This window comes from Hyla sarda, chromosome 1 (genome assembly GCF_029499605.1).
Source record: "Hyla sarda isolate aHylSar1 chromosome 1, aHylSar1.hap1, whole genome shotgun sequence".
NCBI classification, from domain to species: Eukaryota; Metazoa; Chordata; class Amphibia; order Anura; family Hylidae; genus Hyla; species Hyla sarda.
In genome coordinates this window covers 333,841,563-333,855,281 of record NC_079189.1, presented here as the reverse complement: position 1 = coordinate 333,855,281, position 13,719 = coordinate 333,841,563, and the positions used below count along the sequence as shown (strand labels likewise).

The 13,719-nt window shown below is 46.4% G+C and overlaps 1 protein-coding gene across 3 annotated transcripts in view; it reads right to left on the bottom strand.

Annotated features, from left to right (window-relative positions):
• Positions 1-13,719, bottom strand: part of ADAMTSL1 (ADAMTS like 1) — a 956,942-nt gene that overhangs the window by 159,333 nt on the left and 783,890 nt on the right. For all 3 annotated transcript variants that reach the window (XM_056519753.1, XM_056519743.1, XM_056519759.1), the window contains 2 exons: positions 12,626-12,737; positions 12,228-12,366 (listed from right to left, as the gene is read on the bottom strand). In XM_056519753.1, coding sequence (XP_056375728.1) covers positions 12,228-12,366; positions 12,626-12,737 — 251 coding nt within the window. The remainder of the gene's footprint in view (positions 1-12,227; positions 12,367-12,625; positions 12,738-13,719) is intronic.

Below are 13,719 nucleotides of genomic sequence, written 5' to 3'. Positions count from 1 at the left end.
TCCCCTCATGGCCAGGCCAACTGTATTGTAATATATACATATTACCTGTACTGGGCCGTTTTCCCTGTTGGAATATGCTGAGACAGGCAGAAAGTGAATAATATATTATATAATATAATATAAAACATTATATATTGATATTGGTAGTTACATCCTGTAACTAATCGAGATTTGACTACTGGGTGATTGCTGTTCATTTATCTGTATTCATTGTTAAGTTAAAGATAAGATGCACAGATTGGCTTAAAGAACAGAAATCAGTTATCCTCAGTCCACTCTGTCTCCTTTCTTCCCTCCCCCTCAACTAAAACAGAGATCATGTGACACTTTGCATTGGCTTTCAGCATCCTTGTCTTGTAAACCATGCCGCTTTCTGGCATAATACCAACAATCCACGCCCTCTTTCTAGCATTGTCCAACCAAGTCACCCCCTTTCTATTGTAACTTATCAAGCCACGCCCCTCCTGGCATCATAATAACAAGCCACACACCCTTTCTAACAGTCTTGGCAGTGAGGACTGCGGGGAAATGTAGTTTTAATAGAGTGTGCAAGAGGAAGGAGCAGAGAGAAAATGGAGCAGTGGGTAGAGGAGGAAGGTGCATCGGGGAGCAGTGAATAGTGCCAGAAACAAGCCAGGGGGGCTATGTAAGAACATACCACACCATTTGCAGAGTATGTTAAGGAAAAAGAAAATACAAAAAATCTCATAGAGACTAACATTTGTTACCTATTTTACATTGTGATAAAGTACCTACCAAATATACTCTTAGTTTATCTTAATACAGTCACCTACAAACTTGAACAACCCAATAAGTTGTGGTGTCTACTGCAGAATATACATTTTACTTTCTGTACGAACAAGTAGCATTGCGCACTTCTGACATTTCACTAAGTAATAAAAGGAATATAAATAGAATATCACTAATCCCCTTCTCCTGGGATACTTCTTATATCTTTTTTCATTCTTTTACTTTCAGAACCTTGTTTTAGGTAACGTTTAAGCTGACAATTTTAATACAGACCATGTGTAGCCACAACTCCCTGTTGGGATTGCTTGGATACAGTCCACATGCACACTCTATGGCAAGCGTAAAATACCATGTATGTGGCTTCTCAGGATCATGGTATTAACATTTTTGGCCTTGGACCGCCATTACACCTAATGTTCTTTTGTTTCTTGTTGTTTTTCCAGGCCTGGATTCTTACTGCATTAGGTTTAGGTCTCTTCAGGCGCAAACATACACTGCCAATAGTAAACCCTCTACTACCAGATTGAGTTTTACAAGACTGATTTCTGTTCTTTAAGCCAATCTGTGCATCTTATCTTTAACTTAACAATGAATACAGATAAATGAACAGCAATCACGCAGTAGTCAAATCTCGATTAGTTACAGGATGTAACTACCAATATCAATATATAATGTTTTATATTATATTATATAATATATTATATAACGTCATAAATAATATACTATGTGTAAAAACAACCAACAGACCCAGACCTACACTGTAAATTGTCATTGGATATGATATGTTTTAGCCCATGCTACAAACAAGCCAGATGAGAGATATATGGAGTGCCAACTGTTTTCTACTTGATCCTGAAAAGTTAAAGAGTTAATGACTTATCCAAATATCACTGTGTACAAGTTTCACTAGAGTGAAAAAGTGAAAGGTTAGCCTCGTTCAACCTTAGAGCGCTATTCATTATCGTGACAGCCTGGCTTGTCTAGAGGTGAGAAAAATGGAGATGGTTGGGTATTCTTTGCGACTTGTATCAACAAGCGCTAAGAAGTAATAGCTTGCAAAAATAGAAAAATAAAAGAAGGCTAACAGGCACTTTAGAGAGAAGAAAAGGCATAAATCCCAAGTGCCAAAACAGCATCCATCTCCGCATGGGTTATTCTCCACTGTGGTGTTTCTCTAATAACCTCTGGAAATCTGATACAAAATGTAAACAAACTAGCTTGTGGAGTACCAAAAGTCCATACCATAGTGGGTTTCTTTTCATTTGGTTTTTGCATTAATGTGGAATAAAGTTTTTTTTTTTTAAGCCAGTTCACAATGCATAAATATAGTCATTAGCAATTAACTGTAGACCCCAAAGTCCTTGACACCCTCTGTAACACTCTGCTGCCTGATATTGTTTTATGATAATGTTTATTTCTTCAAGCACAACTGTAAAGTTTGATGAAAAGGGTATTTCCACCTTTTACAGTAAAAAAAAAATAAAATTAAAGGGGTTAGCCAGCCGCTTGGCTGTTCAATATGATGCTCCTTTTGCAGCATATATGTTACGCCGAGCGCTCCGGGTCCCCGCTCCTCCCCGGAGCGCTCGCTTCACTCTCCCCGCGGCAGCGCTCCGGTCACGTCCTCTGACCCGGGGCGCTGCGATTCCGCTGCCAGCCGGGATGCGATTCGCGATGCGGGTAGCGCCCGCTCGCGATGCGCACCCCGGCTCCCCTACCTGACTCGCTCTCCGTCTGTTCTGTCCCGGCGCGCGCGGCCCCGCTCCCTAGGGCGCGCGCGCGCCGGGTCTCTGCGATTTAAAGGGCCACTGCGCCGCTGATTGGCGCAGTGGTTCCAATTAGTGTTTACACCTGTGCACTTCCCTATATCACCTCACTTCCCCTTCACTCCCTCGCCGGATCTTGTTGCCTTAGTGCCAGTGAAAGCGTTCCTTGTGTGTTCCTTGCCTGTGTTTCCAGACCTTCTGCCGTTGCCCCTGACTACGATCCTTGCTGCCTGCCCCGACCTTCTGCTACGTCCGACCTTGCTTTTGCCTACTCCCTTGTACCGCGCCTATCTTCAGCAGTCAGAGAGGTTGAGCCGTTGCTAGTGGATACGACCTGGTCACTACCGCCGCAGCAAGACCATCCCGCTTTGCGGCGGGCTCTGGTGAAAACCAGTAGTGGCTTAGAACCGGTCCACTAGCACGGTCCACGCCAATCCCTCTCTGGCACAGAGGATCCACTACCTGCCAGCCGGCATCGTGACAGTAGATCCGGCCATGGATCCCGCTGAAGTTCCTCTGCCAGTTGTCGCTGACCTCACCACGGTGGTCGCCCAGCAGTCACAACAGATAGCGCAACAAGGCCAACAGCTGTCTCAACTGACCGTTATGCTACAACAGTTACTACCACAGCTTCAGCAGTCATCTCCTCCGCCAGCTCCTGCACCTCCTCCGCAGCGAGTGGCCGCTCCTGGGATACGCTTATCCTTGCCGGATAAATTTGATGGGGACTCTAAGTTTTGCCGTGGCTTTCTTTCCCAATGTTCCCTGCATCTGGAGATGATGTCGGACCTGTTTCCCACTGAAAGGTCTAAGGTGGCTTTCGTAGTCAGCCTTCTGTCCGGAAAAGCCCTGTCATGGGCCACACCGCTCTGGGACCGCAATGACCCCGTCACTGCCTCTGTACACTCCTTCTTCTCGGAAATCCGAAGTGTCTTTGAGGAACCTGCCCGAGCCTCTTCTGCTGAGACTGCCCTGTTGAACCTGGTCCAGGGTAATTCTTCCGTTGGCGAGTATGCCGTACAATTCCGTACTCTTGCTTCAGAATTGTCCTGGAATAATGAGGCCCTCTGCGCGACCTTCAAAAAAGGCCTATCCAGCAACATTAAAGATGTTCTGGCCGCACGAGAAATTCCTGCTAATCTACATGAACTTATTCACCTAGCCACTCGCATTGACATGCGTTTTTCCGAAAGGCGTCAGGAACTCCGCCAAGATATGGACTCTGTTCGCACGAGGCGTTTCTTCTCCTCGGCTCCTCTCTCCTCTGGTCCCCTGCAATCTGTTCCTGTGCCTCCCGCCGTGGAGGCTATGCAGGTCGACCGGTCTCGCCTGACACCTCAAGAGAGGACACGACGCCGTATGGAGAACCTCTGCCTGTACTGTGCTAGTACCGAACACTTCCTGAGAGATTGTCCTATCCGTCCTCCCCGCCTGGAAAGACGTACGCTGACTCCGCACAAAGGTGAGACAGTCCTTGATGTCTACTCAGCTTCTCCACGTCTTACTGTGCCTGTGCGGATGTCTGCCTCTGCCTTCTCCTTCTCTACAGTGGCCTTCTTGGACTCTGGATCTGCAGGAAATTTTATTTTGGCCTCTCTCGTCAACAGGTTCAACATCCCGGTGACCAGTCTCGCCAGACCCCTCTACATCAATTGTGTAAATAATGAAAGATTGGACTGTACCATACGTTTCCGCACGGAGCCCCTTCTTATGAGCATCGGATCTCATCATGAGAGGATTGAACTTTTGGTCCTCCCCAATTGCACCTCGGAAATTCTCCTTGGACTTCCCTGGCTTCAACTTCATTCCCCTACCCTGGATTGGTCCACTGGGGAGATCAAGAGTTGGGGGTCCTCTTGTTCCAAGAACTGTCTAAAACCGGTTCCCAGTAACCCTTGCCGTAACTCTGTGGTTCCTCCAGTAACCGGTCTCCCTAAGGCCTATATGGACTTCGCGGATGTGTTCTGCAAAAAACAAGCTGAGACTCTACCTCCTCACAGGCCTTATGATTGCCCTATCGACCTCCTCCCGGGCACTACTCCACCCCGGGGCAGAATTTATCCTCTCTCTGCCCCAGAGACTCTTGCCATGTCCGAATACGTCCAGGAGAATCTAAAAAAGGGCTTTATCCGTAAATCCTCCTCTCCTGCCGGAGCCGGATTTTTCTTTGTGTCCAAAAAGGATGGCTCCCTACGTCCTTGCATTGACTACCGCGGTCTTAATAAAATCACGGTTAAGAACCGCTACCCCTTACCCCTCATCTCTGAACTCTTTGATCGCCTCCAAGGTGCCCACATCTTCACTAAATTGGACTTAAGAGGCGCCTATAACCTCATCCGCATCAGAGAGGGGGACGAGTGGAAAACGACATTTAACACCAGAGATGGACACTTTGAGTATCTGGTCATGCCCTTTGGACTGTGCAACGCCCCTGCCGTCTTCCAAGACTTTGTCAATGAAATTTTTCGTGATCTGTTATACTCCTGTGTTGTTGTATATCTGGACGATATCCTAATTTTTTCTGCCAATCTAGAAGAACACCGCCAGCATGTCCGTATGGTTCTTCAGAGACTTCGTGACAACCAACTCTATGCCAAAATTGAGAAATGTCTGTTTGAATGCCAATCTCTTCCTTTTCTAGGATATTTGGTCTCTGGCCAGGGACTACAGATGGATCCAGACAAACTCTCTGCCGTCTTAGATTGGCCACGCCCCTCCGGACTCCGTGCCATCCAACGCTTTTTGGGGTTCGCCAATTATTACAGGCAATTTATTCCACATTTTTCTACCATTGTGGCTCCTATCGTGGCTTTAACCAAAAAAAATGCTGATCCCAAGTCCTGGCCTCCTCAAGCAGAAGACGCCTTTAAACGACTCAAGTCTGCCTTTTCTTCGGCTCCCGTCCTCTCCAGACCTGACCCTTCCAAACCCTTCCTATTGGAGGTTGATGCCTCCTCAGTGGGAGCTGGAGCTGTTCTTCTACAAAAAAATTCTTCCGGGCATGCTGTCACTTGTGGTTTTTTCTCTAGGACCTTCTCTCCAGCGGAGAGGAACTACTCCATCGGGGATCGAGAGCTTCTAGCCATTAAATTAGCACTTGAGGAATGGAGGCATCTGCTGGAGGGATCAAGTTCTCCTGTTATTATCTACACCGACCACAAGAACCTCTCCTACCTCCAGTCTGCCCAACGGCTGAATCCTCGCCAGGCCCGGTGGTCTCTGTTCTTTGCCCGATTTAATTTTGAGATTCACTTTCGTCCTGCCGATAAGAACATTAGGGCCGATGCTCTCTCTCGTTCCTCGGATGCCTCAGAAGTTGAACTCTCTCCGCAACACATCATTCCACCTGACTGCCTGATCTCCACTTCTCCTGCCTCCATCAGGCAGACTCCTCCAGGAAAGACCTTTGTTTCTCCTCGCCAACGCCTCGGAATCCTCAAATGGGGTCACTCCTCCCATCTCGCAGGTCATGCGGGTATCAAGAAATCTGTGCAACTCATCTCCCGCTTCTATTGGTGGCCGACTCTGGAGACGGATGTTGTGGACTTTGTGCGAGCCTGCACTATCTGTGCCCGGGATAAGACTCCTCGCCAGAAGCCCGCTGGTTTTCTTCATCCTCTGCCTGTCCCCGAACAGCCTTGGTCTCTGATTGGTATGGATTTTATTACTGATTTACCCCCTTCCCGTGGCAACACTGTTATTTGGGTGGTCGTTGATCGATTCTCCAAAATGGCACATTTCATCCCTCTTCCTGGTCTTCCTTCTGCGCCTCAGTTGGCTAAACAATTTTTTGTACACATTTTTCGTCTTCACGGATTGCCTACGCAGATTGTCTCGGATAGAGGCGTCCAATTCGTGTCTAAATTCTGGAGGGCTCTCTGTAAACAACTCAAGATTAAATTAAATTTTTCTTCTGCATATCATCCCCAGTCCAATGGACAAGTAGAAAGGATTAACCAGATCTTGGGTGATTATTTGCGACATTTTGTTTCCTCCCGCCAGGATGACTGGGCAGATCTCCTCCCATGGGCCGAATTCTCGTATAACTTCAGGGTCTCTGAGTCTTCCTCCAAATCCCCATTTTTCGTGGTGTACGGCCGTCACCCTCTTCCCCCCCTCCCTACTCCCTTGCCCTCTGGTCTGCCCGCTGTGGATGAAATTTCTCGTGACCTTTCCATCATATGGAGAGAGACCCAAAATTCTCTCTTACAGGCTTCATCACGCATGAAGAAGTTCGCGGATAAGAAAAGAAGAGCTCCCCCCGTTTTTTCCCCTGGAGACAAGGTATGGCTCTCCGCTAAATATGTCCGCTTCCGTGTCCCTAGCTACAAGTTGGGACCACGCTATCTTGGTCCTTTCAAAATTTTGTGTCAAATTAATCCTGTCTCTTATAAACTTCTTCTTCCTCCCTCTCTTCGTATCCCTAATGCCTTTCACGTCTCTCTTCTCAAACCACTCATCCTCAACCGTTTTTCTCCCAAGTCTGTTCCTCCCACTCCTGTTTCCGGCTCCTCGGACATCTTCTCGGTCAAAGAAATTTTAGCTGCCAAAAAGGTCAGAGGGAAAAATTTTTTTTTAGTGGACTGGGAGGGTTGTGGTCCTGAAGAGAGATCCTGGGAACCTGAGGACAACATCCTAGACAAAAGTCTGCTCCTCAGGTTCTCAGGCTCTAAGAAGAGGGGGAGACCCAAGGGGGGGGGTACTGTTACGCCGAGCGCTCCGGGTCCCCGCTCCTCCCCGGAGCGCTCGCTTCACTCTCCCCGCGGCAGCGCTCCGGTCACGTCCTCTGACCCGGGGCGCTGCGATTCCGCTGCCAGCCGGGATGCGATTCGCGATGCGGGTAGCGCCCGCTCGCGATGCGCACCCCGGCTCCCCTACCTGACTCGCTCTCCGTCTGTTCTGTCCCGGCGCGCGCGGCCCCGCTCCCTAGGGCGCGCGCGCGCCGGGTCTCTGCGATTTAAAGGGCCACTGCGCCGCTGATTGGCGCAGTGGTTCCAATTAGTGTTTACACCTGTGCACTTCCCTATATCACCTCACTTCCCCTTCACTCCCTCGCCGGATCTTGTTGCCTTAGTGCCAGTGAAAGCGTTCCTTGTGTGTTCCTTGCCTGTGTTTCCAGACCTTCTGCCATTGCCCCTGACTACGATCCTTGCTGCCTGCCCCGACCTTCTGCTACGTCCGACCTTGCTTTTGCCTACTCCCTTGTACCGCGCCTATCTTCAGCAGCCAGAGAGGTGAGCCGTTGCTAGTGGATACGACCTGGTCACTACCGCCGCAGCAAGACCATCCCGCTTTGCGGCGGGCTCTGGTGAAAACCAGTAGTGGCTTAGAACCGGTCCACTAGCACGGTCCACGCCAATCCCTCTCTGGCACAGAGGATCCACTACCTGCCAGCCGGCATCGTGACAATATAACAAAACAATCCTTTACTCACCTCCTGCATTCCCACAATGCCTCCGGTGTCCATCTTCTTGAGCAGCAGCCTGACGCGTCAAGCCTGGGAAACACCTGAGTCTGATTTGTGGGACTGCCAGTCAGTGAATCTCTGCCGCAGCGATGTCCCATCTCATCCAGCAATTAATTAACTGAGCAGCAGTGTGACACAATGGGCCGGATGCTGAAAGCATCGCAAGAGCGCAGGAGGTGAGTAAAGATTTGTTTTATTATTTACTGCAAAAGGGGCACTCTTGAAACACCTTTCCCCACAAGCGTTACTAGTAACACTCATTTAGATGATAATTGCCCCATGTTAAAGGGCCTTCACTGGCCAAACCTATTCCCCAATATGAAGGACAGATCTAACACAATTCTACATAGCCATGTTCCAAACTGTACAGGAAAGCATTCTCAGGAAAGTGGAGAATATGGCAAAACTATTGCTCATGTTATTCTTTTTGATATTGTCAATGGCAATGTATGATGCAATATTAGTATATGCAATTAGTGTTGAGCGGCATAGGCCATATTCGAATTTGCGATATTTCGTGAATATATGGACGAATATCCGTCATATATTTGCTAAATTCGCAAATTCGTAATATTTGCGTTTTATTTTCGCATATGCGAAAATTAGCATGTGCGAAAATTAGCATATGCAAATTTTTGCATATGCGGAAATTCGCAAGCCAGTCTCACACAGTAGTATTAGAGCCTTCTTTACACCACACAAGCTGGAAGCAGGGAGGGATGATCACTATGATGTGTACTGTAAAAAAAAAACAACAAAAAAAAAATAATATTCGTAATTACGAATATATGTAGTGCGATATTCGCGAATAAAATTTGCATTGCGAATATTCGCGAGCAACACTAATTGTAATGTAGACCATGATGTATTGCTATAGTATCCCCCAGCTTTTGGCGATGTAGTGTGCAAGATGGTAGCCTCTCAACGTCCTATAACTGAGCCACATCAGAGAATAAAAGTGGCATTAGTTAAAGTGGGTAAGCACAAAATATGATTAAAGGGGTACTCCGGTGGGAAACTTTTTTTTTTTAAATGAACTGATGCCAGAAAGTTAAACAGATTTGTAAATTACTTCTATTTAAAAATCTCAATCCTTTCAGTACTTATTAGCAGCTGTATGCTACAGAGAAAACAGAATGCTCTCTGCTGACACCTCTGTCCATGTCAGGAACTGTCTAGAGCAGCATAGGATTTTCTCCTGCTCTGGACAGTTCCTGATACGGGCATCAGGTGTCAGCAGAGAGCACTTTGGATAAGACAAAAAAGAAATTAAAAAAGAAATGAATTTCCTCTGTAGCATACAGCTGCTAATAAGTACTGGAAGGGTAATTATTTTTAATAGTAATAGTATATACCGTATTTATCGGGGTATACCATGCACCGGCCCATAACACGCACCCTCATTTTACCAAGGATATTTGGGTAAAAAAAGTTTTTTACCCAAATATCCATGGTAAAATGAGGGTGCGTGTGTGTGCGCGTGTATACCCCGATACACCCCCAGGAAAGGCAGGGGGAGAGAGGCCGTCGCTGCTTGCTTCTCTCCCCCTGCCTTTCCCTGCTGCTGCCGCTTCTCTTCCGCTGGCTATCGGCGCCGACAGCCAGGGGGAGAGAAGGGGCAGCGGCACCCATTGCCGGCGCCGCTGCCCCGTTGCTTCCACCCATCCCCGATTGCATAATTACCTGTTGCCGGGGTCGGGTCCGCGCTGCTTCAGGCCTCCGGTGTGCTTCCCCTGCGTCGTTGCTATGCACTGCACGGCGCACTGACGTCATGCGCCGCGCTGTGCAACGCATAGCAACGACGCAGGGGACGCACACCGGAGGCCTGAAGCAGCACGGACCTGACCCCGGCAACAGGTAATTATGCAACCGGGGATGGGGGGAGGCAAGAGGGCAGCAGCGCCGGCAATGGGTGCCGCTGCCCCTTCTCTCCCCCTGGCTGTCGGCGCCGCTGCCCCATTGCCGGCGCCGCTTCTCTCCCCCTGGCTATCGTCGCCGGCAATGGGGCGCCGGCACCGATAGTCAGGGGGAGAGAACGGGCAGTGGCGCTGATAGCCAGGGGGAGAGAAGGGCCGACAGCAGGGCTCTAGACCCCAGGGCAGGCAGGGGCAGAGAAGCCGGCAGCATTGGCTGTCTCTGCACCTGCAAAGCCGCTGCAGTTCATTGATTTAAAGCGCCCGCTTTAAATCATTGAACTGCAGCGGCTTATCGGTGTATAACACGCACATAGACTTTAGGCTAAAAATTTTAGCCTAAAAATTGCGTGTTATACGCCGATAAATACGGTAGTAATTTAATTTAAATACTGTAATAGTATATAGTATTAGTAATTTAAATCTGTTTAACTTTCTGGCACCAGTTGATTTAAAAAATCAAAGGGGTACCGAAGTACCCCTTTAAAACTTAATTTGGCTAGGTTCGGGCATACTGTATATCTCAGGAATGCTAACAATTTAAAAAATATTTATAAAAAGTAGTAGTATGTTACCAAATAAGTATATAAATATATATATATGTATATTTACAGTCATGGCCGTAAATGTTGGCACTCCTGACATTTTTCAAGAAAATGAAGTATTTCTCACAGAAAAGGATTCCAGTAACACATGTTTTGCTATACACATGTTTATTTCCTTTGTGTATATTGGAACTAAACCAAAAAATGGAGGAAAAAAGCAAATTGGATGTAATGTCACACCAAACTCCAAAAATGGGCTGGACAAAATTATTGGCACCCTTAACTTAATATTTGGTTGAACACCCTTTGGAAAAAATAACTGGAATCAGTCGCTTCCTATAACCATTAAAGGAGTAGTCCGGCGCACACTTTTCTTATTTTATCCGGTCCGGGCTGCAAAAAAAAAGAAAACAAACTTTCTGTTGCCTGCCTACGTGCCCCTGGCGGTCCAGTACAGGTGTTCGGTCGCCGGGCTGTTTGCTTCTTACTTCCTGTTAGCCCGGCACGTCACACGGAGCTTCAGCCTATCACCGGCCGCAGCGATGTCCCACCTTGGCCGGTGATAGGCTGAGGCTCCGTGTGACGTGCCGGGCTAACAGGAAGTAAGAAGCAAACAGCCCGGCGACCGAACACCTGTACCGAAGTTTCGGGGGTGCGTAGGCAGGCAAGAGAAAGTTTGTTTTCTTTTTTTTTGCAGCCCGGACTGGATAAAATAAGAAAAGTGACTACTCCTTTAATAAGCTTCTTACACCTCTCAGCCGGAATGTTGGACCACTCTTCCTTTGCAAACTGCTCCAGGTCTCTCTTATTGGAAGGGCGCCTTTTCCCAACAGCAATTTTAAGATCTCTCCACAGGTGTTCAATGTGATTTAGATCTGGACTCATTGCTGGCCACTTCAGAACTCTCCAGCGCTTTGTTGATATCCATTTCTGGGTGCTTTTTGTGTGTTTGGGGTCATTGTCCTGCTGGAAGACCCAAGATCTCGGACGCAAACCCAGCTTTCTGACACAGTGCAACCCAAAATCCGTTGGCAATCCTCAGATTTCATGATGCCTTGCACATATTCAAGGTACCCAGTGCCAGAGGCAGCAAAACAACCACAAAACAACATTGAACCTCCACCATATTTCACTGTAGATACTGTGTTCTTTTCTTTATAGGCCTCATTCCGTTTTTTGTAAACAGTAGAATGATGTGCTTTATCAAAAAGCTCTATCTTGCTCTCATCTGTCCACAAGACGTTTTCCCAGAAGGATTTTGGCTTACTCACTAGTGCGTGCTGACACTGATGCTCTCTGAGCCTGCAGGACAGCTTGAATATCTTTGGAACTTGTTTGGGGCTACTTATACCACATCCTGTGTTGACACCTTTCATGAATTTTTCTCTTCCGTCCACGCCCAGGGAGATTAGCTACAGTGCCATGGGTTGCAAATTTCTTGATAATGCTGCGCACTGTGGACAAAGGCAAATCTTGATCTCTGGAGATGGACTTGTAACCTTGAGATTGTTGATATTTTTCCACAAATTTGGTTCTCAAGTCCTCAGACAGTTCTCTTCTCCTCTTTCTGTTGTCCATGCTTAGTGTGACACACACAGACACACAATGCAAAGACTAAGTGAACTTCTTTTCTTTTTATCTGCTTTCAGGTGTGATTTTTATATTTCCCACACCTGTTACTTGCCCTAGGTGAGAAATACTTCATTTTCTTGAAAAATTTCAGGGGTGCCAACATTTACAGCCATGACGGTATATAGTCTACAGAAAACGCAAACATTTGTCAAACCTTGCTAAGCATGGGTCCATGTTACACTCCTGGAGCCTGGGTTTGGGCTTTACATTTTCTGGATAGTAATGACAATACTGGTCTGCCACTACTCGCCCACTTCTCATGTCATAACATTCAGCCGATGTCAGCTGGTATCCTGCAAACAAAGTAGTTGCATTAAGAAAATAATTTTCATTAAGTATGTTCTGTCCATTATTGTATCCCGATACCCCCTTTTTTTCATGGCTGGACTGTTTTAGGACAGCACTAAATTGGTTAAGATTGGTTGGGTGTCAAGTGAGAGAAACTGTAGCACTTGACAATAATGTGTAATTGTACATTTTATCTAAACATCATATTGATAACTTGGTCAACCATGGCATGATGTTGCAATAGTTTAAAACATATGCTCTTACCTCCTCCACAGGATGCCGAGCATGGAAAAAAGTCAGTTTCTCTCCAGCGATGTATGATAGGCTGGTAGAAGATAAACTGCACCACGCTATCAGCAGCACCAGCATAGCGGACCTAGAAAACAAATCAACAGTTTAGTTAACATACAAATTAACTATTCAAAATGTGCATTTTTTCATATAAATTTAAGTGACTTAAGCCATGTTTACACAGCGAAATTTCCGGGCGCATTTCGTCAAAATAAATTACGCTCGAATATTCTGTTGCAGCAGAGTCCCATTGATTTCAGCGGCATTATGCTGCACCATGCACACAGCAGAATTTCTGCACCAGAAACATCTAGAGAGGGAATTCAAATGCCATCCTCCACATCAAGACTTCACAAGTCATTTCTTTAGGCGGAATCAGCTCGGAAATGCATTGCCGTCTGTGGAGACAGCACCTTTTTGATTGGTCCTAGAGCTGACTGATGAGTCAGCCCCTACCAGAAATGGAATGAAAATTTCCAGGCAAAAATTTTGGAAAATGACGCCATACATCGTTTTGGAAAATGACGCCTTACATACATCGTTAAAGATGAATTACCATTATTAAAATGCAGTCCAGTCTACAAAGAATATTAGAAAATATTCTAATAATATTAATAAAATATTAATTAAAAGCATAGGCATTAAAAAGTCATAAAAACATCTGTCTTATTCATTGGCATATCTTCTGGTTCTGTTCTGGACAGGATTTAGCAAATTAATTTTACTTTTGGTACAAGCTTAAAGGGGTACTCCGGTGGAAAACATTTCTTTTTTTTTTTAAATCAACTGGTGTCAGAAAGTTAAACAGATTTGTAAATTACTTCTATTAAAAAATCTTAATCCTTCCAGTACTTATTAGCTGCTGAATGCTAAAGAGGAAATTCTTTTCGGAACACAGAGCTCTCTGCTGACATCATAAGCACAGTGCTCTCTGCTGACATCTCTGTCCTTTTTAAGAACTGTCCAGAGTAGGAGAAAGTGCCCATAGCAAACATATGCTGCTCTGGAAAGTTTCTAAAATGGACAGAGATGTCAGCAGAGAGCACTGTGGTCATGATGTCAGCAGA